At 38.9% G+C, this 25,036-nt stretch overlaps 3 protein-coding genes across 5 annotated transcripts; 2 read left to right on the plus strand and 1 right to left on the minus strand.

Moving 5' to 3' along the window:
* Positions 1-3,696: 3,696 nt before the first annotated feature.
* On the minus strand, positions 3,697-5,592 carry sprn (shadow of prion protein). The gene is made up of 2 exons (XM_034184818.1): positions 5,485-5,592; positions 3,697-4,435 (listed from the first exon to the last, which is right to left on the minus strand). The coding sequence occupies exon 2, from the start codon at positions 4,433-4,435 to the stop codon at positions 3,968-3,970; it is 468 nt and encodes a 155-aa protein (XP_034040709.1). The 5' UTR covers positions 5,485-5,592; the 3' UTR covers positions 3,697-3,967.
* A 1,668-nt stretch (positions 5,593-7,260) lies between these two features.
* On the plus strand, positions 7,261-13,999 carry echs1 (enoyl CoA hydratase, short chain, 1, mitochondrial). The gene is made up of 8 exons (XM_034185321.1): positions 7,261-7,407; positions 9,951-10,148; positions 10,256-10,383; positions 11,731-11,830; positions 11,967-12,071; positions 13,123-13,242; positions 13,359-13,426; positions 13,505-13,999. Exons 1-8 carry the CDS (start codon positions 7,317-7,319, stop codon positions 13,568-13,570), a joined length of 876 nt encoding a protein of 291 aa, XP_034041212.1. The 5' UTR covers positions 7,261-7,316; the 3' UTR covers positions 13,571-13,999.
* Positions 14,000-18,303: 4,304 nt separating this feature from the next.
* Positions 18,304-24,615, plus strand: fuom (fucose mutarotase). 3 transcript variants are annotated; one of them, XR_004564568.1, is made up of 7 exons: positions 18,304-18,609; positions 20,820-20,888; positions 20,971-21,041; positions 21,139-21,237; positions 21,325-21,399; positions 22,187-22,269; positions 24,603-24,615. XR_004564568.1 is itself a non-coding variant. In XM_034185222.1 (6 exons), the coding sequence occupies exons 1-6, from the start codon at positions 18,525-18,527 to the stop codon at positions 22,211-22,213; spliced, it is 426 nt and encodes a 141-aa protein (XP_034041113.1). In that variant the 5' UTR covers positions 18,304-18,524; the 3' UTR covers positions 22,214-22,374. The 3 variants fall into 3 exon arrangements, 1 of the variants encoding a protein (XP_034041113.1); XR_004564567.1 differs by lacking the exon at positions 24,603-24,615 and adding an exon at positions 23,969-24,408; XM_034185222.1 differs by lacking the exon at positions 24,603-24,615 and having other exon boundaries at positions 22,187-22,374.
* Positions 24,616-25,036: the final 421 nt, after the last annotated feature.

Genomic DNA, 25,036 nt, shown 5'->3' on the forward strand with positions numbered 1-25,036 from the left:
TGTTATGCACAAAGAACACAGGTGCATCTTGGTATGGCACACCTGTGAGGTGGGATGGATTATCTCAGCAAAGGAGAAGTCCTCACTATCACAGATTTAGACTGGTTTGTGAACAATATTTGAGGGAAATGGTGATATTGTGTATGTGGAAAAAGTTTTAGATCTTTGAGTTCATCTCATACAAAATGGGAGCTAAACCAAAAGTGTTGCGTTTATATTTTTGTTGAGTGTATCTTCATGATTTTTGTGTCAGATTATTTCCCACATAAAAAAATACCTTTTGCATTATGTCACTGTACATTGAACCAAATATATTTAACTGTGGGACATTCTGTTGTGTTTGTGTCGTCCATGGAATAAAGATCGAAACTGGCATTTCCAGTCACGGTCAGGAAAACTGTCCTGCTGGATCAAATACAAATTTGTGATTCTTGAGTAATTTAAGACCAAAATCTGTCATATTCTGTATTTATCTGCAAAAATGTTCATTTGGAACAAATGGCGACTTGGGAGTTGGTCTCATTTAATCCTAGACTCCCATCTGGAGCCGTGATAGTGTATTTTGTTAGTTTTGGAAGCACACAAGGAAATGCGCATGGACAGAATCCATATAGTCACATCATTTTTCCTTTTTTCCCCCCACTTTTTGCATTTGAATTTTAACTTGTTGGCTGTGCAGTTTGTAGGTTTAGGCCAGTTTGACCTCAGCCTAAAATAATTTGTACTATGTATAAGTGGTACAGTTGTAATTTTTTTTAATGTAATTTTTATTTTTTTTAAATGCTGTTGACATTCAATTACTTTCTAGCCAATATGAAAACGGATTATGCAATTGTCAATAAAATGTTATACTTTCAGTCCTGAATGACTTTTATTAGAATGGATGAGAGAGACAAGTGATGTGTAAACAAGTTTACTTGTATAACGAGCCATACCAAAGTGTATATAGTATTGTAATACATTTTGTTTTTAGTTGCGTCACATACTGCAGCAGCGTCACTTATAGAACCACCTGGTGCTCCTGAGTGTCTGCTGCATTGTTAAAGCTACAGTTTATAGAATTTGGTGTCATCTAGCAGTGAGATTGCAGAATGCATTATGTCGTCGCTGGTCACATTTGTTTCCCTTCTTTGGCGACTGGGATTCATGCTCCCATGCCTTCACTGTTGCAGATCATTGAACAGATGGTTATGACTGCTATATCCCATTTATCCTAAACAAAAAAGGAGGAAAAAAGAAACACCCCTAAATTATACACACTGTAGCTTTAAAATTTGTGTGGGATGGTGGCCACACTGTCGCAAATGTCAGAGTGTAACCATGACAACAGCAGTGGGTTGTTAGTGACCCACATTCTCTGGCCTGGAAAATAAATTATGTAATTTGTGAGCATTGACTGAATTAAAAAAGAAATACCAAAATCCATGGGGATTATGGGAAATGCAGTTTATCTTTTGTAAAAACACGAGCACCCATTTTATTGTGGTTGAAGGTTGGCCTTGTTGCTTTACAAAAACAAACCATCTTTATGGCTGCAACAGGCAATGTCTTCATAGGGGGAATCATTGGCCAAAGCCTTTACAAACTGCAATGATCTTCAGAGAAAAACAATGACAAATATAAATATATCACAAACCTTTGCATTAACTGTGGTCTCAAATTGGAAAATAATCCAGGCTATGCAGTAAAACATCTGGGGCCTCATTTATCAAACTGCTTAGAAAAGGCTCTAAATGTTATATGAACAAAATTTAGTATGTGTCTATGTACACAAAAACCTGTATTTATCAAACGTGTGCATGCTGGCCATGTGCACATAAGTAATTATCAGTTGTTGGTAAATCCCACATGTTCTGAAGCACATCTTTCTGCCTGCTCATGGTCATTTGCATTTGTAATTGCCCTCAGTTAACCATATATGTTAAGAAAATATCAGTTTGTTGCTTGTGTTCATTGCCAGAATAATGGCTGAGATAAATAAAATCAAACAAAGAATTTCTAGGCGTAGCCAGGGTGTAGAGGGGGTCTGGTTTAGGAACCACAGAATCTTGTCTCTGCTGTTTGCGGATGATGTGGTTCTGTTGGCTTCGACAAGTCAGGACCTTCAGTGTGCACTGGGGCGGTTTGCAGCCGAGTGTGAAGCGTCCGGGATGAAAATCGGCACCTCCAAATCCGAGGCCGTGATTCTCGACCGGTCGGTGGAGTGTCCTTGCCTCAAGTGGAGGAGTTTAAGTATCTCAGGGTCTTGTTCACGAGTGAGGGACGGATGGAGCGTGAGATCAGTAGACGGATCGGTGCAGCATCTGCAGTGACGCTGTATCGGACCGTCGTGGTGAAGAGAGCTGAGTAGGGGGGCAAAGCTCTCGATTTACCGATCAATCTACGTTCCGATCCTCACCTATGGTCATGAGATTTGGCTCATGACCGAAAGAACGAGATCGCAAGTACAAGCGGCCGAGATGAGTTTCCTCCGCAGGGTGGCTGGGCGCTCCCTTAGAGATAGGGTGAGGAGCTCGGTCACTCAGGAGGAGCTCGGAGTCGAGCCACTGCTCCTCCACGTCGAAAGGAGCCAGTTGAGGTGGCTCAGGCATCTTTTCTGGATGCCCCCTGGACGCCTTGCTGGAGGGGTGTTCTGGGCACATCCCATCAGGAGGAGGCCCCGGGGAAGACCCAGGACACACTGGAGGGACTACGTCTCTTGGCTGGCTTGGGAAAGCCTTGGGGTTCCCCCGGAGGAGCTGGGGGAGGTGTTTGTGGATTGGGAAGTCTGGGCCGCTTTGCTTGAGCTGCTGCCCCCACGACCCGACTCCGGATAAAGCTGAAGAAAATGGATGGATGGATAGACAATTTTTTATGGAAATGATAATGACAAATACAGAGGCATCACTAGGTAGCAACAGTAAATCCACCATTAGTTTGTGGAATTACGTGTTGCTTCTTAATTTAGACATCACAATCACTTATGACCATAACTCACTCAAGATCACCACAAGAACCAGCATAAAACTTTCAATTGTACAGAATATGTAGGTGTTATTAAACGTTGTCTCAGAATCCTTTTGCTCCTGTGACATCACCGGTCTGCTGTCTTTATTAAAGATAAAAATCTCTCCTCATGAAATATGAGCAGTAAAAATAACATGGTCCATTTTTAATATAAAACTGCCAGAGTGAAACCATTTGCATCATGCCTTGTAACAGGTGGAGATCAAGGTGGTTTGGCTGAGGTCAAAAGATATTGTTTAATTCACATAAGTGTCTTTTAGGTTTTGACAGCAACGAGGCTACACATCTGTTTCTAGCCTAGACGGAAATAAAGGGCATATTTGCATGAGGATGCAGGTTGCAGTTTCCCTCATCTACCACTAGGTGATGTGTGTATATTTACGCAGACGTTGATAAGGTCTACATTTTGTGTATAAACACTTGTATGCACAACATTGTGGTTGATAAATAAGGGTCCTGGAGAAGATTAATGTTGGAGTGAAGTTGGTGCTTCTACTGTGCTAATTTGAGGAGACTTTGTGAGATGTAAACCGGCACTTGTTAACACAGTGGTGTGTGACATTGGTACTAATCATTTCAGTCTTAAAAGTGGTAAATGGCACTTGAAAATTAAATACTCTTGCATTTCATGTGCATATTATGAATGTACAGCTTAATTAACTGGCTTGATTTGTTCCAACAGTCTGTGTGACAGTGACATTTATTTGATGGCATCACTTTTTTCGGAAAGCAATTCTGCAGTTTGATAAATGTGTAGCCGTCACTGAATACAGTGTTAGTAGTGTGTCTTTGTACAGAATCTTACAGGTGCATATAAACATACAGTACAGTGATGTGTTCACATATTTGTTTTCAGAATCCCTCCACATGTGTGGTCTTGGGTCTGAAGTGCACGCTCCAGTGTAGGTGCAGGGCAGCAGCTTAGTCTGAGACTAAACGGTATATAAACCCCGTACATAACTTAAACATCTACAGCATACTGTCCAGTGCAAATCCACATTTTTTGGGAAAATGTTGCAATAATGACAGAAACAATTTGAGGGAGAGAAGATCCATTTTGAGTTGAACCTGACATTTGCGCCTCAACATAGTTGGTCCTGTTGTAATAATCCAGTTCTTCCTCTGAGCTGTCTGCGTTGCTGCGGCGGTATGCAGAAGCGTACCATTTATCCGCCGTCAATGCCACCGCTGCCCCTGCTGCTGCTGCAGCCGCCACCCGAACTGGGGATGTTCGCCCTGCTGCCTTGAAGCGAGAGCGGGTCCCACCATAGACTCCTCCTCCACGGTAAGTTCCTGCTGTGGAGCTGCGGGAGGAAGCCCCCCGAGACGAGCCCCGGGACCCGCCACGACCGCCTTTGGACAGTACAGGCTCACACAAGAAGGCAGAGAGCAGGAGACATGTCCAGCAAGATGCAAGCACCTGGTTCATCTGCACAGAAAGACAAAAATCCTCCAAGTGATCACTTTGACTCTTTAAATTGGGTTAAACTGAAAACCAGTGCTGAGGCTGTAGTGATTGAGAGCACATGCAGCTGTATTTATCAACAAGTGTGAATGACTTCAGTAATCATGTGCTTAATAAATTCTTACAATCATCAATCATCTACATAAGACCTAAAGTAGTAGCAACATAATACTATCGTCAATGTTGTGGTTCATGTATTGATCATATATGCCATTAAAGGGACCCACTTATGCACCTTGCTTCTATTTATTTTTATCAGAAAATATGATTAGGATTTAATGTTAAGAATTCATCAATCCATCAAGAGTATATCGTCTCAGCTGCATAACAGTCCCCAGGTCCCCAGTTTGAGGTCACCCACTGACCTTATTTCTCCCACAAATCATGTGAGAGCATAAACCAGCTCAGTGTGTGTGTGTCTCAAAGCACATGGAGTTCAGATATGGACACTGTGACATGTCACAGAATTGTAAAACAGGTTTTAATCATTGTAGATTGCAGGCTACTTTCTACATTTTCAGTGCGAGCTGTGGGGCTTTGATGATGTTTAATATGCAAGTTCAACCATATTCAATTTATTTTTTAAAAAGAATGTGTGTGTGTGTGTGTGTGTGTGTGTGTGTGTGTGTGTGTGTGTGTGTGTGTGTGTGTGTGTGTGCGTGTGTGTGTGTGTGTGTGTGTGTATGACCCCTTTAAGTCAAAGGTTTTCATGTTTGCTGACAAAAAAAAACAAAAACTACAATTAGCATTATAATTATTATATTCAATGGAAACGGTTTTATTTTTAAAAGATTTCTGTTGTTGGCCTTGATTTAAAAATTTTTATTTATTTATTTTTTACCAGACGATATAGAACCACCAGCCATGTTTGAATTTATTCCTTTAACACTTAATTCTCTGATGTTATTGTGATAAATTAGCTAGCCAGTAAAACCGGCCTCATGACACCTTTTCTATGCTTATGAGACAGTAATCATGTTAAACAAACATATACCCTCAAGCCCGTTGCTTACCTTGGCTTCTTGTTTTTATTGTCCTGATTATGTTTTGAGAAAATGAAATGATCCTCGCCGACGATCCGGGCTCGTTCCCGCAAGTTTACCAGAACGCGCAGCGCGCTCCCGCAGCATCCTTTTGAATGAGCGCAGCGTAAATGTTGCTTCTTTTTTTTTTAAATTATTTATTTTTTATACAGCGGCTTCTAGTCTCTGCCGCGAATTTAATAATTTATTGTTATTTTCTTTTTCTGGTGTACGGGTTTGTGGAGCCGTACACAGACAGAGATGCAGGGGCGTAGTTATAAATTCATGGGCGGGGAGTATTTTGTCCCCCGAGATGAAAAAAATGTATGTTGGATATTTTCAAGCAAATATTAATTTTCTGAAGCGGTTATTTCATATGGACAGCAATAATCCAATTAATGACTTTGTTCTTGGGCAGCATGGTGGCTTGGTGCTTAGCACTGTTGCCTCACAGCAAGAAGGTCATGGGTTTGCTTCCCACTTGGGCCTTTCTGTGTCGAGTTTGCATGTTCTCCCTGTGTTTGGTTAGGTTCCATCCAGCTTCCTTAAAAATTTAAAAATGCTCCAATCATATTGAAAACTAAAGTATTAATAAATTAAATAGTTTTGACTGTGTTGAATGCTTGGTCTTCAAAGTAAAGGTCAAACAATGTTGACAACCATCAGATTTTTTATGATGTGATATATGTTAGCATGATAACTAAGCATGACACGCGGTGCAAACTATTCCTTTTAAAAACCTTATTAACTCAAAGAGTAATTTACATCACCTTTTACCAAAATTGGAGCAACTTTAACTTTTGACCCCTGTACAAACTGAAATTGACCTTTGTCATCATTCTTGCTGTTTTTACCCCATAACTCCATAACATTTAGTCATAGGTAGTCAAAAATATACCTTTTTGTAATCTTTATGATCAGAGATAGAATGTGGTATAGTTTTCAATATGATTGGAGCATTTTAAAATTTTAACCCCTGTGCAATTCTTCAATTGACCCCTACCTGACCACTTATTGAAAAGTCAAGTGGCTAGTCGGGTTTTTTTCAAAAACAGCAATGACTAAAGAGTATTTGTGTTGAATTTGGTGCTTGTGCCAGCATTTGCAGGATTCCTCCGTAAATATTCTGTTATCTGCTGTACTGTTAGGTGAATTGGTGACTCCAAATTGACCATAAGTGTGTGCGTGCATGTGTTTGTCTGTCTATATGTGGCCCTGCGACAGACTGGCATCCTGTCCAGGGTGTACCCCGCCTCACACCCTATGACTGCTGGGACAGGCACCAGCCCCCTGGTGACCCTTGATCTGAGTAACTGAGTATAGAGAATGAATGACTGACCTTGTTCTAAATGAGTCCATATTTAGATTATGGTGTTTATATGAGTTGTTAAAAGAATATTCCATTCATATTCCCTTTTAGATGTTACAGATCATAGTCTGATTAATAACTCACAGCTGCATTACATCTCCAATCGGACTTCATAGTCTGATTAATTACATTAAGTTCAGTGTCACGCTGAGTTTTTCAGATCAATGATTCTGCGTGACTCGTGTGTGAGGAAAAGACAGTTAAACTTGTGCTGGTTTTGAATATGTTTGAATACAAATTCAGAGAAAAGCATACAAAGAAAATTTAGGACTGTAACCACGTGTGCATCCCTCATCACCATATCTTTCACAAAGTGCCAAATGATTACTCGCGATTTGCAAACACTAGGTGGCGGTAAAGCAACTTCGACAATTACTTCCAACTACTGGAAGAATCTACCAAAGAAGACGGTGTAGTAGCAGGCGAGCAGCTAGGACCTCTTTGTGTTTTTGTCATGGCTTTTATTTGTAGAAATGCTGCTCGGCTGTTGAAACCCTCTGCAGTAGCACCGACCGTCCTGTCTGCTCTTCGCCTTTACAGCTCAGGTTTGTGTGTGTTTAAAAAAAAAAAAAAAAAAAAAAAACGTGTCCAATGTCATGCAGCGTCATATAACGTGTGACAACAACGCGTAGCAAGTTTGACAGTTCTGTAAAATAATAATAACCAGTTATTGAATTTACATGGATTACTTTTTTAAGCGTTCAGCACACTTGCGTTATGTCAAGGGCTGCGCTCCACAATTATTTTCAAAATTATTCGATCGATTGTAATTTCGATTAATTGATCAGTTGTTAAGTCTAAAAAAAATGATGAAAAATTTCGATTCGTATTTTCCAGAACCTGTGATATTTTTAGATGTGTTGATTTGTCCACAATCCAGAGATGGAAGTAAAGAAACACGTAAAATAAATCAGAGAATTTGTATGTTAATGTGGGCTGGGAAAGGGAAGTTTGGGGTCCCCTGCTGGAGCTGTTGCCCCTCTGACCTGATCCTAGATAAGTGGTTAAAGGATGATGATGATGATGATATCAAGAAGAGTTCCAATGCCTGGCGATAATAGGGAGATACATCAGGCCATCATGAGCCATGCCCAGGTGAGACATCCCATCTGCTCAAAGTGATGTTAATCAGTGAAATCACCTGCTGGAGTCAGTGGATGCAAAGAAAACCTGCACCCTCTTGGCCCTTTCTGGAATACTTTGAACACCACTGGCTTAAACAGAACGTCTGTAACAGAAGCAGTGCACAGAAAGAATAGCAGAGCAGAGCTGGTCCAGACAGACTTGGTAAGAGTTACCATAGCAACACTGCATGCCCATATATGGCACACACATAAAAGTTAACTTGGATAACTGTTGTGTTTGCTACAAAATCTGAATGTGATGTGAAATTTTACAACAATCATAAAATTTTGATCATAGTAGTCTTAGAAGTAATAGATATAATTGTTGCCCAAGAAACCAGAGATATAGAGCTTACACAGCTGTTTTGGCTGCATAAGAAGGGCACAAGGCCAGAATTACAGAGCGCAGTATAAGGTGTACAGTACATTCACATGAAAGCAGAGGATCGTGTTAGCAAGTATTTATTACTTTACATACATTCAACACAAAATTAAAATGCAAATATTGGTAATATTATATATTAAAATACAATATTGATTGAATACATGCGCATGATGGGATGATTAATGCTACGCTGAGGTTCACTGGATTGCTGCCGGAGGCTCTGAGCTTCCAAATACCCGGGGCCACTACCTTGGACCAAGAGGACCAGTAACAAAATTGGTGCTACTGGTCCAGACCAGTATGTTCAAAAAATATTTCTCTAACCCTGCGTATGTGAAACACACAGGATATTCTACACTTATGTGACAGTGGATCATATCATGTCGTAATGCAGACATCTGAATATAAATGCTTCTTGTTTATGGAATTGTCACACTGTGATGGATTGTTTAAACTGATTAGTTATGGGTTGACTTGTGGTTGTCTGGTGGCAAATATCACTTAAGTTGGGGTGGGCAACTTGTTCCAGAAAGGGCCAAGAGGGTGCAGGTTTTCTTTGCAGCCACTGATTACACCAGGTGCTTTTTCTGATTAACTGATTCCATCTGCTCAAAGTGACATTAATCAGTGAAATCACCTGGTGGAATCAGTGGCTGCAAAGTAAACCTGCACCCTCTTGGCCCTTTCTGGAACAAGTTGACCACCCCTGACTTAAGTCATCAATCTCCTGTGGATTTGGGGCTCAGAGGGATGGATTACATTATATCTCCACCGGAAACACAAAGAGCTACATTCAGCAGAACAATTTTCCCAGTTTCAAGAAATATGTGCGCTGGAGGAAGCAGAATTTGAGTGGGATTCGCAGAGGTCTGAATGCAAATGTAGATGGAATCCTGCTTGCTAAGGTATCATGATGTCATACTCCTTCACTACGCTCATGCACTGACAGTGGCTTATTACTGTGCCGGCATTCCGTGTGGCTGTAGCACAGAAGACATCAAACAACCTTTCTCTGGGGCACCAAGAGAATGTCTGGTGCTCTGAGCTTCAGATAAAAATGCGCACAGCTGTGTTATCTTTCTTAAGTCTGACCTTGGCTAAATAAACAGCCATACTGCATGTGACTGTGTCAGGAACTGTCCTCTGTCCCTTCATACTGAATTCACACACCGTGCTGGAGCATTGGCCCAGTCTGAACGTATCGGACAGCAGCAGGATATATAAACATGAGTTGTAAAAGTAACAAAGAAGTACAGGGCAAAATGGTAAACGTGTAACCGCCAGAGTTTTGAGCATGCACAAAACTTCCAGAAGGACTCAGTGGACATCAGCTGACAGGGAATGCAGTTAGTGAATATGAAAAGGACTTTTGTGAGACAGAGACAAACACAAAGGGTTCTCAAAGTATCAGTTCTTCATAAGTTCCTTGATCCATTATGGTGTGACAGGCGCTTTAACTACATGTTACAAATGAGTTGGCACAGTAGTGAAAAGTAGTACGAATGACATTAACAAGACTGAAGTCAATGACATGTTTTCTTCATGGTTGTTTTGTTTTGGGTTGTACCTTGTCATTCAGGTGGTCAGTACGATTATATTGTGGTGGAAAAGCGCGGCGAGAACAAGAATGTGGGTTACATCCAGCTCAACCGACCAAAAGCTCTCAATGCTCTGTGTGACGGACTGATGAAGGAGGTGGGACAGGCACTGGATGCTTTTGAAGAGGATGGAGACATTGGCGCAGTCGTGATCACTGGCAGCGACAGAGCGTTTGCTGGTGAGACAGCTTAACGTATATTTTTGTTATTTCTGAAATCTCAAAGTAGGTGTGCAATATGTTGTTTGCAGTGATGCATCAGTAATAAAGCTCAAGTTGTCTTTCAGCTGGGGCAGACATTAAAGAAATGCAGAATCGAACCTTCCAGGAGTGTTATGGTGGAAACTTCTTGGCTCACTGGAACAGAGTTTCCACAGTGAGGAAGCCTGTGATTGCTGCTGTCAATGGATTTGCTGTTAGTGTTTTTCATGTTTTCTTTATCCACATAATATTCAGATACCTTTTATCCAGTGGTGGGCACAACGTGCATAAACGTTACCTTCATTAACTACTAATCTGCTAAATGAAACATTAACTGTGCTAATGTTGTATTGATAAACCACTGAAATATTTAGCTGAAGCTACCACATCAGATGATGGTCAATAGATCATTTAATAATTAATTTAACAAACTATTGAAATGTACAAGTTTCCATTCAGCATAGCTCATTTACAGTACATAAAGGAATATTAGGGGAAAAACACACATAGAAAATATTTTTAATTTAATTAATTTACTCTGGCTTGACCTTCTTGCTCCTCCATCTCCTGGAGGTGATGCTTTTTGCCTTTTCTCTTTCTTAGTGGTTAACTTCATGTACAGCTCATTATGTACCTTTTTCTTAGCCTTTGCCACATCTCGCTGTACTCCTGTCTCCTTTCATCATCTCTCTGATTATCTTCATTCTTTTGCGCCAACCTTTTTCTGGTCATACATTTTTGAACATCTTCATTCCACTACCAAGTCTCTTTGTCTTTCTTCCTCTGTCTGGATGTCGCACCCTGCATCTTCCTAGTTGTCTCTGTCATCACGCCCACAGTACTTTTAAAGTTGTCCAAAATCAGTTCAACTCCATCAAGTGCCTGTCTCACCTCCTGAATTTCACTCAGGAGTCTTACTCCTTCAGCTTCCACTATCTGATCTGTGGTCCAGCTCTCATTCACTCCCTCTTCTTCACCTCCAGTGTCCTCCTCCAAACCACCATCCAACGCAGTCTAGCTGCACTCTTTCCCCCAACACTATACAGTCTACAATTTATTTTAGAACATCATCCACCTATGTGCACCTTCCTGCACTCTTATACATCACCCGTGCCAATTTTTAAAATAAGTATTATTTATGGATTAGTCCAAAAGGAACATATGAATGGTCTTAACGGTTTACAAACATTTTGGACTGTTAAATTTTATTTATTCATTTAGCTGTCTGATTTGAAGTTAGAGAATTTAGTGGAAGGTAATTTGTCTGCTAATGGTTTTCAAAGTTGGCTGAAAAGCTAATCACCACTGAAAACATTAGCTTTGCGTATTAGCTGTTAACTTTTATTTAAATATTCGTTATGAAAATTAACCTTGTTTAACTTTGTGTTAAACATATATATATATATATATATATATATATATATATATATATATATATATATATATATATATCAGTTTAGATTTCACAGAGTTTAATGGTTTGCGAGCCTCAATGAAATATTAGAATTTGTCATTCATTTACTTGTACATTTTGTCAATGTGATATATTCTGATGTTCCAGCTGGGGGGAGGCTGTGAATTGGCAATGATGTGTGACATCGTCTATGCTGGAGAGAAGGCACAGTTTGGCCAACCAGAGATCCTGTTGGGGACCATTCCAGGTAAAGCATTCATTGTGTCCACATACACACACACACACACACACACACCCCTCCCCACTCCACCTCCTCTTTAGGCTGATGATTTAAGATGATGAGATCTGAAACAGCTGTTACCAGAACATCCATCTACCTCTAGGTGCAGGGGGCACCCAGCGGTTGACCCGTGCAGTGGGGAAATCCCTGGCTATGGAAATGGTTCTAACAGGGGACAGGATTAGTGCACAGGAAGCTAAGCAGTCAGGTAATATTTCTTTTTCATTACTTTATTTGGAGTACAGTTTAGTAAATGTGAGCATTGTTTTATATTTTATGGGTGCACTAAAGAGCTCTAATGATCCTGGGCCAAGCAGGTTTTCTTTCTTTATCACCTAAGGGGACTAAACAACAGTTATAATCTAGCATCAAGGCATGCACAAAATATGATAGCCATCCCAGGGTGGTATCATTAGCCAGGTTGGGGGTCAATGAAGAATTACACAGGAGTGAACATTTTAAAAATGTTCTGTTCATATTGAAATGTATTTCCACATGATTCTCCTGATCAGAAAGATTCCAAAAAATATAGTTTGGACTACCTATGACCGAATGTTTGTAACAACAAAAATGGTGACAAAGGTCAATTTAAGCTTGTATTGGGGTTAAAAGTTAAAGTTGCTCTTATTTTGATTTTAAAAAGCCCAATATGATTAAAAAAAAGTGAGGCAAATTATTTATTGAGCCTATAGGGTTCTAAAAATAAGTAATTTGCACCATCTGTAATGCTTAGTTTGTTTGACTTTGGTGAGCAAGCATTCAGCACAGTCAAAGGTATTCCATTTATTAATCTTCATCCAGTAATTTGTGTAACTTTTTACCAAAATTGGTGCAACTTTAACTTTAGGACTTCGTACAAAGTGAAATTGACCTTTGTCACCATTGTTGCTGTTATCATAACAATCAGTCATAGATAGTCAAACCTATACCTTTTAGGAATCTTTATGATCAGACAAATATTGTGTAGTTTTCAATATGACTGGGCCATTTTTATATGCTGACCCCTGTGTAATATTTCATTGTTCGAGACCTGGTTATAGCTACCACTCTGGGATGGACACCATTTGCTACATTTTGTGTAGACCATGGTACACTGAGGCTGGATTGTAAGTGTTGTTTAGCCCCCTTAAATAGTACTATTAGGTCAAAATCAGCTTCAGGCTCATGGGCTATAAACTCTTTTCTAGAAGTTTCACATGCTTAATGTGTAGCTGTCTTTGTCTGTCAGTCATCTTATTTATTAATTTATTTTTTCACAGGTTTGGTGAGTAAAATTTTTCCTGTTGACCAGCTGGTAGCTGAAGCCATTAAATGTGGTGAAAAAATTGCAGGCAATTCCAAGCTGGTTTCTGCTATGGCTAAAGAAGCTGTTAATGCAGGTGTGTACAATCTGTTGGATAACTTATAGTAAAAACCTTAAAATTACCTAAAATACCAGGCTTTGATTTAAGTGTTGGCTGCATTTCGTCTGACTCGTTCCTCTGTTTGGTTGCAGCCTTTGAGCTGACTTTGGCTGAGGGGAATCGTTTGGAAAAGCGGCTATTCCACGCCACCTTTGCCACAGTGAGTTCCAGTGTAGCATAACTTTGTGGGTGTGGCTTGACTGCCGTGGAAGTTCTGACCTGTCCTCCCTCTCTATAGGATGACCGGAAAGAAGGCATGACTGCATTTGTGGAGAAACGGAAAGCCAGTTTCCAAGACAAGTAGAGACCAGCTGATGAACACCTTAACCAGGAGGAAAGGTTCCTGATATCAGCTGACATCTTTACCTGCAATAAATTGGATACTGCAAAAGTCCCAATGACAGTGGAGGTTAATGTATAAATTACAATATGTCACAGAGTTGTCCCTCAAGTGTTTTCTGACAGTAGATCCGGACTGCTTAGGCTTGGTGTCAAAATCACTTGCAGTTTTTGTGAAGGATTGCAGTGACTCAAAAGACATTTTTGGAACACAGAAATGAGTTTGATCTACAGACTTTGGCTTTCTTATTCCTTATCAAACATCTGTCTACACTTGTGGGCACCGTCTTTTTTCGCTTGTGTGCATTTTACAAACTAATCTCCAGAATGGATTTGATCATGGAAGAAAAATGTTTGTGGCAGCTGTTAATTAAAATAGTGGGAAGATATCGGATGTGCATCATATTAAAATTTAGGTTTGTTGAAAGACCTTTGGCTGTTCCCATTTTATAAAGTTGTCTGGTTTCTAATAAAGCATTCTTGCAGGGATTAAAGTTCTCCGTCGCTACGATGGATTTCTGTCAATTGGGCTGCCAAAAGGCAGGTCTCACGCTCATGCCATTCTGACAAAAAATCAAAGCTGGACGCAAGATATAAAATTTACCACTTTCAAAATGACATCACTGTTTTTGTTTTGTTTTTTGATGACAGTTTTTTTATTTTTTGTTTTTTCTTTTAAAGTCTGCACTGGGTGTCTTTGTGAGCATCCTCATTGTGGTTAAACTAAAAACACAGCTGCAGACCCGAGACGCATAACAAACACTAAAGCTTTCATAAAATACACCTAATATCTCTTTTTGAGGATGCCATCAAGTAAAGCACGCTCATAAAACCTTCTTACCTCTCAATCAGTTCACACTTTCCACATAAATACACAAATTTTTGATTCCTGCTCAGACTGCAAACCAGAGGCACATCCAGATGGAAAGAGGGTGTTGGGGAGGCATGCACCCCCAACCCAGAGTGGATCCAGAAAGTATTCAGCGCGCTTCACTTTTTCCACATTTTATGTTACAGCCTTATTCCAAAATGGAGTATTTTTTTCTCTCAATTCTACTCACAACACCCTATAATGACATGATCTTTTTTTTTTTTTTTTTTTTGCTAAATTAATTAAAAAGTAAGAATTCACATATACATAAGTATTCACCCCCTTTGCTCAATACTTTGTTGATGCACCTTTGGCAGCAATTACAGCCTCAAGGATTCTTGATGTCACAAGCTTGGTACACCCATCTTTGGGCAGTTTTCCCATTCCTGTTTGCAGCACCTGTCAAGCTCCATCAGGTTGGATGGGGAGCACTGGTGCACAGCTATTTTCAGATCTCTCCAGAGTTGTTCAATTGGCTTCAGGTCTCGGCTCTGGCTGGGCTACTCAAGGACATTCACAGAGTTGTCTGGAGCCACACCTTTGATATCTTAGCTGTGTGCCTAGGGTCATTGTCCTGCTGAAAGGTGAACCATCACTCCAGTCTGAGGTCAAAAGCGCTCTGGAGCAAGTTTTCATCCAGAATGTTTCTGTACATTGCTGTTCGTGCCGCTAAAAAACACTCCCACAGCATGATGCTGCCACCGCCATGCTTCACTGTAGGAATGGTGCCTGTGACGATCAGGTTCTTGGTCACCTCCCTGACTAAGACCCTTCTCCCCCGATTGCTCAGTTTAGAAGGGTGGCCAGCTCTAGGAAGAGTCCTGGTGGATCTGAACTTCTTCCATTTACAGATGATGGAGGCCACTGTGCTCATTGGGATATTCAAAGCAGCAGAAATGTTTCTTTACCCTTCCCCAGATTTGTGCCTCGAGACAATCCTGTCTCGGAGGTCTACAGGCAATTCCTTTGACTTCATGCTTGGTTTGTGCTCTGACATGCACTATCAAATGTGGGACCTTGTAGACAGGTGTATGCCTTTCCAAATTTTGTCCAATCAACTGATTTTACCCCATGTGGACCCCCCCCCCCCCCCCCCCCCACACACACACATCTTAACAAACTAAGATTTTTTGGAAGCCTTGGGGCCTCTAGAATATGTAATGGAATAAGAGTGACAAAAATTGGGATGCAATAGTAGTTACAGGCATGAACTGTATATCTCACAGTACCCATACTAAAGTTTAGCTCAGTTTTTAAGTAGTACCCTGCTTTTTTCTGCTGTTCTTTCATATTTAAGATACATGTTTAATATGGATGCCATAAGAAAGCTAATATAAACAGCTGGTTCCCAAAAAAACCCTTGGTTCTTTAAGATGTGGGGGCAGCATGGTGGCTTAGTGGTTACTGCTTTGGGCACAATTAAATATTACAACCACAAAACAATGAGGAATGGAAAAAAATGTAATCTGTAGTTACTTTTCTCCACTAGGTGGCGCTGGCGTTTCATCATTGGTCCCGTGGCTCCTATGTGTGATACTGGTACATGGTCTTGTTTTGTGCACCAGAGCAGCGCTGGATTTGAGCCATTAGACTTTAAGAAATAATAAAAAAAAGCTATATGTTTTCATTTAACTTGAGTGTTGTGGGACCAATTGGCATAACTAGATTAAGTAAATATAGCATTCAACTTTTTTTTTTTGCACTAACCAGGAGAGTGTCTTTAAAATACCCCAAAATAATGTTTAACAGCTGACTTGTAAATGTCAGATGTTATATTGAAACAAAAATTTAAATAGGTTGATCCTGAAGCCAAACACTTGACATGTTTAGTTCTTTGATCATTTGAATCAGCAGCCTGCTTTCAATGAGATGGTGTTTCATTCATAATTAGAAAAATCATGATGGTGCATCCAAGTGGAAATTAAAATAAAGAACACCACACTCTGTTTTAAGTTATTTTAGTGTGCTTGTATGAAAACAGACTTTGAAAGTGTGATGTGCCACCTTTTGAGTGACACTATTCAGGCTCGCATAAAAATGTAATTTTGACTTGAAAGGGGAAAGACCAGAACAGATTTAGTTAGTCTCCTCAATCACATTTTCTCTCTCTCCTGAATGCTGGCTCACATATCCACACAAGGCCGTGGCCTAATTGATTTTTATTTTCATTCAGTATTCCCGTGGAGCTTCTTGCTTCCTTGTCAGACCCCTGGAACAAAACTTTTAAAAGCAGGAGGAAAGAGAAAATAAAACTCTCTGCAGGGAAGCACCAGAAAAGAAGTTCCTTTTTGAAGCTAGCGAAAGGTCAAAATAATAAATGTCAGCTCAGTTGGCCTTCCATGCAGACCAAGGGGGCAAAATGTTACATTTTACTTGTGCAGATCCTCATGGTGTGATAAACTCATTTAAAAGAGCTGAAGTGAAGAGGGAGCAGCGTGGGCCCAGAGTCATATAAAGGAGCAGACAGGCCTGGCTCTTGCGTGGCCCTTTTTAGTCCTCACCAGGATCCACATAGGATTTTTTGTCTTTGTATGACAGTGAATGATCCATTTTATACTCTCACATTTGTACTCCATTTTAAATGCAAGTAAATTTTAAAATGATCATGAAAGTTATTAGTCTATTTAAGTGGTCTACAAATCATAAAATTAGGTTTTATTTATTTGCAGTCATTTTATATTATTCATTGACAAGGCAGTACAAGTAATGAAAAAAAATGAAAATGACAGAACTTGAGAATTGATTTGTTTATATATATAACTTTAGTGGTTTTTAATGTGTTTGATTTGTGTTTGACGTGAAGTATGCCAGTTCATTAAATTTAACATCACATAACTCTATCTGAACTTGCTTAAATTACACAGATTTATGCTCCCTTGCTTTCACTTGGGGTTGCCACAGCAGATCCAAGGTGAATCTGCGTGTTGATTTGGCACAAATTTTATGCCGGATGCCTTTCACATTAAATGGAAAAATGTGCCACAAACAAATGCATACATTGTATATGGGTAGATATTGTTAGTGAATGGCTGTTCAAGGCAATAAACATTTTTGTGAATTCTTAATGAATTCTGACAAAGTGGATCAGGTCTAGCATTTACCTTAAAAAAAATATGTTTTTTTTTTCAATCTATCTTCATTATTTGTATTTTTTAATGATAACGAATTTAAAAAAGGCATTTATTTGTCAAGGTTGCAGTTGGTTAAGCCTGACTGAAATTGGAACCAGAAGAACTGGAGAATTCCAATACTTAAAATAATAATAATAATAACAAATTCAACAGAATATTCTTTCTCAAATATTTACTTTTTTTCGCAGAAGTTATAAGATGTTCTTCTCACCCTTTGGATGTACAGATCAAATTCAGAGTATTTGTTAAATAATGTTGTAAAGTAGCACAAAATAAAAGTTGTACAAGCTGTCTGCTGTAGGTCAAATTTTATAGTAGCTGCCTCAAGTGGGAACAGCAGTTTTAAACAGTTTTACATGAGCTGTTCCACTTTGTGATGTATTAAAGCAGCCAAAACAACTTTATAACAATGCTAATGCTCGACATGGACTTAATGTTTGATAAACTGGAATTTGTCACTTATGAATACATATAATTTGTAGATAACCCCCGTATGCCCGATTTTATCTCTTTAAAACAGAAACATATATTTCAGATTACAATTCCACTCCAGCCCAAATGAAGGCAAACACGTCTGATAAGTCCGTCGGGTCGGTTACAGCCAACCAATCAAATGTCTTCGTCACAACTTAAAAAAAAAAAAAAATCCTTCATCACGTGACGTTCTTCCGCATTGTTTTTCAGTCACGTGGAACCAAAACAATAACTGGAATTAAGAATCAGTCACCTCAATATATACCTGTTCGTTAGATACGAACCTACCGTACCTAACTGTTAGTTTTTGTTTATTTTGTTTTGTTTTGTTTTGTTTTGTTTGTCTGGGTGAGGGTGACTGGAACGAACCCGGAAGTACACAGGAGTGTTGTTTGTATTCTCTTGTTGCGCTTCGACTCTCCGGTTTGTCCACAGCTGTCAGTATGGTGGTACTGAAAGGAATCCCATTCGTTTTATCTCCCGAACTGCTGTATGCTCTGGCTAAAATGGGCCATGGAGACGAACTGGGTATGTTATTTAAATACAGTCACATATATTTACAGCTGTCGGTGCTAGAGACAAATGATTAGCCGAGCCATCCCCAGAGTAAAGAACCTCGGTTACTTCATGTTTGGGTCCACAGTCCATTTTCCAGACATTCAACTGGTCAAATTATATCTCCAAACTGATTTTGGTTCATTACAGCCATAGCGTATGCAGGGGTATTGTTTTCTGTGTGTGAACATGGAAAACATGGAACAATCCCATAATCTCATTCGGACCGAATTTAGTGAAATGATTGATGTGATTTTTTTATTTTTTTTTTAATCAATACAAGGCCAATGTCAGATTTTTGACCCAACTTTTACATATGTTTTGTGCAGTTTTAGAATCTGGATAGTTCATGAATGGACCTGGACCATATCAAAATTGTGCTGATCTGGTCTGGAAACTGAAGTATGGGTCAAATTTCTAAACATTTGACGTGTTTCATAAAAATTAAACCCTAACCGTAGTTCTAGCCCTAAACAGCCAGTTCAGACAGTTTTCTGGAAACAAGTAAGGGGATGGATACATGAATATTTCCAAGTTAGAGAATCGTCTGTCTAGAGTAGGTAGTTATCAAAACTTAAGTGACCATGCAAGAAGAAGATGGGAGAGGGAAGCCACGAAGACCCCTATCACAACTCTGAAGGAGTTATGGGCTTCTATGGTTGCAATTGGAGAATCATAACATAATGAAAGTTTTTCCTGTTGCATCATCAGTCACAGCTTCATGGTGAGGTGGAACAGAGATAACAATAACGGTAATCATTTTAACAGCTAAAATGTTTAAATCAGTATTACTGTGGGCCTAAGTTTTACTATAGTTCTGGACTAAGTTTAATTGATGAGTCATATAAAAATAAGTTTAGTTAATTCAACTTTTCTGCATAACTACAGTGGGATGTGAAGCAATATCTTTTTTTATGTACTGTCTAAGCTCAGCATTACTGGGTCTGTTTGGGGTTCTAGCATTAAAATCAGGTCAGTTACGATGAGGGAAGCCAAAAATATGAAAATAGTTACGGCTCTTGTGGTTAATAATCTTATCAAACAAACATGTAGGTTGTGATATCAATTTTGGTTAAAGGCAAAGAAAAGGTGAAAATGTGCGAAAGAAAATACAAATACAACTCACATTAAGCTGTAAAACTAAATTGAGGGATTGGGTGAAAAAATAGCCATCAAAAAAAACCCTCCAGAATGCAGCCCTGGACATCAAAAACCCAAATTTTGCCAACAAAGTCCACTTTCACCAAAAAAAGACCCCCCCCCTGCCCACCACCACCACCATTTCAGATCCTGGCTATAGGCCTGAGATTTTAATTGGTATTGAATGAAGTTAAAAACTCTACAAAAGCTGTCCCCTTAAAATGTGTTCATCCTGAAGTATTTAAATAACGTTTAGGTTAAAGTCTTATAATATGATGCTGCATTAGAAACGAGCAACAATGATTAGTGAGTGAAATATAGTCTAGGAGAACAATTTGCTGTTTTCTTAGTTGTCTCCACCTTGTTTGACCTTAAACGCCAGGACGTGATCACAAAAGGGTTTCTATATAAAAAAAAAAAAAAAAAGGTTGATGGTGAACAAGCTTAGGATTTGGCTGTGAAAAAAATGTACAGTCAGAAGATTTATTTATTTGTTATTGCTTTAATATCCCTGGAATTGTACTAAATCATAAAAGAAACCTTAATTTTGATTGTTTCACTGGATTGAATCTAAAAGCCTAAAATGATATGTCTACCGCACACCAAACCCCAGGAATGATAAAAGTGTGGTGAGATGGTCAAAAGATGTAAGAAACATAGATTGAATTATTTTCTTATTGCTTTTACAGTAATTATGTTCTATAAATTCAAATAACATGGTCACAAGTCCACACAACCCTACAAAGAGTGATTTTGTATGAATGTACCTGAAGCAGACACTTCTCATTCTCTCTCTGTGTGTTTCCTCTCAACTTGTATAGTGTAGTTACATAAAGTTTGAAAAAAGTTTATTGATCAGTTTCTTTTCAAAGCTTACGTCTGGTGGCCACCAGTTTTACTGCTATTAAAAGTGTACACTTATTGATCCTCATATTGTGCCATAATATCAAAATGCTTCATTAAGCAGCACATAATGTAAAAGTTGGCATGTCATCCAGTGTTTTTTTTTTTTGTTGTTGTTGTTTTTGGGTTTTTTTTTTTAGTTCTTGCTGATGCAAATTTTCCAGTTTCTTCTGTCTGTGCTTGTGGTCCAAAGGAAATAAGAGCTGATGGTAAGAGAATCTATTTATTTGCAGTACAATTTGTTTGCTGTTTGGCAGTTGACTACTCATGAGCTGTTATTTTGACACACAGGTTTAGGAATCCCTCAGCTTTTGGGGGCTGTTTTGAAGCTGCTGCCCCTCGATACATATGTCCCGTCTCCAGTAAGTAACTACAAAATAAGTGCAGTGATCTTTTCTTCTTCTTCTCATTATGTTGCACATTTCTTTTGGTTGAACGTGCACTGATGCGTTTCCACAGACTGTGGTCATGGAACTAGTGGACAGTGACAAAGAGAAGAATTTAACTGTTCCCGTTTGGGACGTCTACAGTGAGCTCCTGGAAGAAGTTGGAGTTAAGGTAAAAAAAACCCAAAACAAACAAAACGATTAAGAAAAAAAGTGCCTTTTGCAATTGTTGAATGTTGCATGTTGATCTGATTGGTAGACTCCTTTAGAGAAGGTGGAGAGGTTTGCTTTCTATGAAAGAAGCGAAGAAGGCTTTCGCTGTCGTAGCAACCGGGTGCGTATTTGCCTTCTTTTTTTTGCCTTCACCAAGAATGACTTTGTTTGAAAACTACGTGAAAACACGTGAAAATAGTAATTGTTGTGAGAAAATTTCTCACTTTCCTTAACATTTTAGTGAAGAACTTTTTAGATCGTTTTTGTGTGAATATAAATTATTTGAAGACTTTTCGATTAAAACTGACACGTCTTGTTTATTAGAGGATTTCTTGGTTGTTGTTGAGGTGTGCACACCAGTGTGTTATGCTCTAGTCTGAAAAACCGATTCTGTATTTGATACAGATGGCACAATACAGTTTTTATATGTGATACTGATTTGGAACCTTCAGTATCTGTCGATCCATGCCTTTTCCCTCTCAATTATCTGTTAATAACTATACTGGTTTGGATTGTACTTTGCTAACTAGCATCAAATGAAACCTCACTCCAAACTATGAAAAAAAAAATTCTACTCCCCACAAGGAAAACACACACAGCCCACAATATGATGCAGATGTGCACCAGAAAGATCAGATCAAATTTTGAGATCAAAATTTGTTTTTTGGGGTTTTTTTATGTCCGGTCTAATAATGCTGGCCCAATATGGGTCTGACACCGATCAAAAATACGGGATTGGCACTCCCCAATTTGACAGGAGCTTCTCTGTCACCTGGTATTTCACAACATTATTTGAGAAGAGGCACAGTAGCTTATCTTTCTGACCCATCAAGGCCTCATAAATTTTGTTTTGTTTTGGGGTTTTTGGTGAATGCATGGCTGATGTATTCACTGTGTCACCCACACAGGGAAACCATCTCTCTATGGTAACCTGATACTGAAGAAGGGAGTAATCTGCTGAACTTCTGGACAGAAGGCATATTTCCATGATGTTCCGTATGACTAAACTCTGCAACTTCCATGCACAATACAGTGTGTGTCTCTGTGTGATACTATATATATATATATATATATATATATATATATACATACAACCCCTGGCAAAAATTATGGAATCACCGGCCTCAGAGGATGTTCACTCAGTTGTTTAATTTTGTAGAAAAAAGCAGATCACAGACATGACACAAAACTAAAGTCATTTCAAATGGCAACTTTCTGGCTTTAGAAACACTGTAAGAAATTCAAGAAAAAAGATGTTGCAGTCAGTAACGGTTACTTTTTTAGACCAAGCAGAGGAAGAAAATATGGAATCACTCAATTCTGAGGAAAAAATTATGGAATCACCCTGTAAATTTTCATCCCCCAAATTAACAAAACAAATCAGATCTGCTCATTGACACTGACCCTATGCCATGACATTGACCCTATGTGTCTTTTTGCAAGGAATGTTTTTGCAGTTTTTTGCTCTATGGCAAGATGCATTATCATCTTGAAAAATGATTTAATCATCCCCAAACATCCTTTCAATTGTCCAAAATATCAACATAAACTTGTGCATTTATTGATGATGTAATGACAGCCATCTCCCCAGTGCCTTTACCTGACATGCAGCCCCATATCATCAATGACTGTGGAAATTTACATGTTCTCTTCAGGCAGTCATCTTTATAAATCTCATTGGAAAGGCACTAAACAAAAGTTCCAGCATCATCACCTTGCCCAATGCAGATTCAAGATTCATCACTGAATATGACTTTCATCCAGTCATCCACAGTCCACAATTGCTTTTCCTTAGCCCATTGTAACCTTGTTTTTTTCTGTTTAGGTGTTAATGATGCCTTTTCATTTAGTTTTTCTGTATGTAAATCCCATTTCCTTTAGGTGGTTTCTTACAGTTCGGTCACAGACGTTGACTCCAGTTTCCTCCTATTCGTTCCTCATTTGTTTTGTTGTACATTTTTCAATTTTTGAGACATATTGCTTTAAGTTTTCTGTCTTGACGCTTTGATGTCTTCCTTGGTCTACCAGTATGTTTGCCTTTAACAACCTTCCCATGTTGTTTGTATTTGGTCCAGAGTTTAGACACAGCTGACTGTGAACAACCAACATCTTTTGCAACATTGCGTGATGATTTACTCTCTTTTAAGAGTTTGATAATCCTCTCCTTTGTTTCAATTGACATCTCTCGTGTTGGAGCCATGATTCATGTCAGTCCACTTGGTGCAACAGCTCTCCAAGGTGTGTTCACTTCTTTTTAGATGCAGACTAACGAGCAGATCTGATATGATGCAGGTGTTAGTTTTGGGGATGAAAATTTACAGGGTGATTCCATAATTTTTTCCTCAGAATTGAGTGATTCCATATTTTTTTCCTCTGCTTGGTCTAAAAAAGTAACCGTTACTGACTGCCACAATCTTTTTTTCTTGATTTCTTATAGTGTTTCTTAAAGCCAGAAAGTTGCCATTTGAAATGACTTTAGTTTTGTGTCATGTCTGTGATCTGCTTTTTTCCTACAAAATTAAACAACTGAATGAACATCCTCTGAGGCCGGTGATTCCATAATTTTTGCCAGGGGTTGTAGGACTGGATTTATGCTGCCATCGGGTAACAAGAGAATGTGTGATCATATTTTACCTTTCAAAATCTGTGATTTCTTTGAGATGATAAAAGTAATCATTTGCTTCTTTTAGGTGGCCTCCTCCAGTTTATACAAAAATCGCACTGTACGGAACAAAGTTTTTGCAGTCCTATTTTTAAGTGGTAATCTTTAACTCTGTTCTCACATACTGGGAAGGTACACCTACAAGAATATATATTTTATTTCATTTGAAATTGACGTTTGCAATTTCATAAACACATCTCATTTGAATTTTGTTTGTTAGAACTTTTATTAATTTCATACTTGATCATCCGTTGACACATGAATGAAGAATATGACAATCAAAATTGCTATGTATTTGTCAAAACCCCAGCTTTCCTCAAACCTTTGTACAATACTACAATACGTATATTGTCTGAAATTGTTTCTTTTGGTCACAAATTAAAATCAGGACAGGGCAAAAATGTTACACTTAATTTTCTTTTATTGTGTTTACATGTAAGAAGCTGTCAATTAAACACTTTAAACTTTTTTTCGTGTTGCGTATAATAATTTCTGTAAATAACATTGAATGGATTCAGCAGACATGAATCTTTTGCATTTTGCTCATAGATTTCAATAAATAAAACAATTTTATGCCAGTATAGGCATATTTACCATTAAGATACATATGTGATATGATAAATCAGAAGAGGTCACTGTTGCTGATGTGTACTGCAGATTAGGTCAAATTAACTCTGCAGTGTATTTGTCTGTTAAAGCCACGTTTACGACATCTGATTTGTTGAGATGTCATTTAGGCTCATGGGTGGTAGAGATCATCTAGATCTTCCTCTGGCTCACTGTACAGCTGCTGAGATTCCCAGTTGACAGGAGCAGCAGCTTTAGAATCACCTTGGTAGGGGACTGGCTGATGGTCCTTGTGGTACACATCATCCATGTCTTCTTCTGGCTCGACGTGAACACTGATTGTTTTATCTTTGTGGTACACATCATCAATTTGTGGTTCTTGATCTTTAAAGGCCACATTGGGGAAATCAGGATGGTCGATGTCATCTCTATCTTCCTCTGGCTCCTGTTTGTACATAACCTTTGGATCTTCTTGCAAGGTGTCAGCAACAGGGAAGACATCTGGGACCTGGAGCTGATTTTTGAGGAG

This window comes from Thalassophryne amazonica, chromosome 13 (genome assembly GCF_902500255.1).
Source record: "Thalassophryne amazonica chromosome 13, fThaAma1.1, whole genome shotgun sequence".
In the NCBI taxonomy this organism is placed as follows: Eukaryota; Metazoa; Chordata; class Actinopteri; order Batrachoidiformes; family Batrachoididae; genus Thalassophryne; species Thalassophryne amazonica.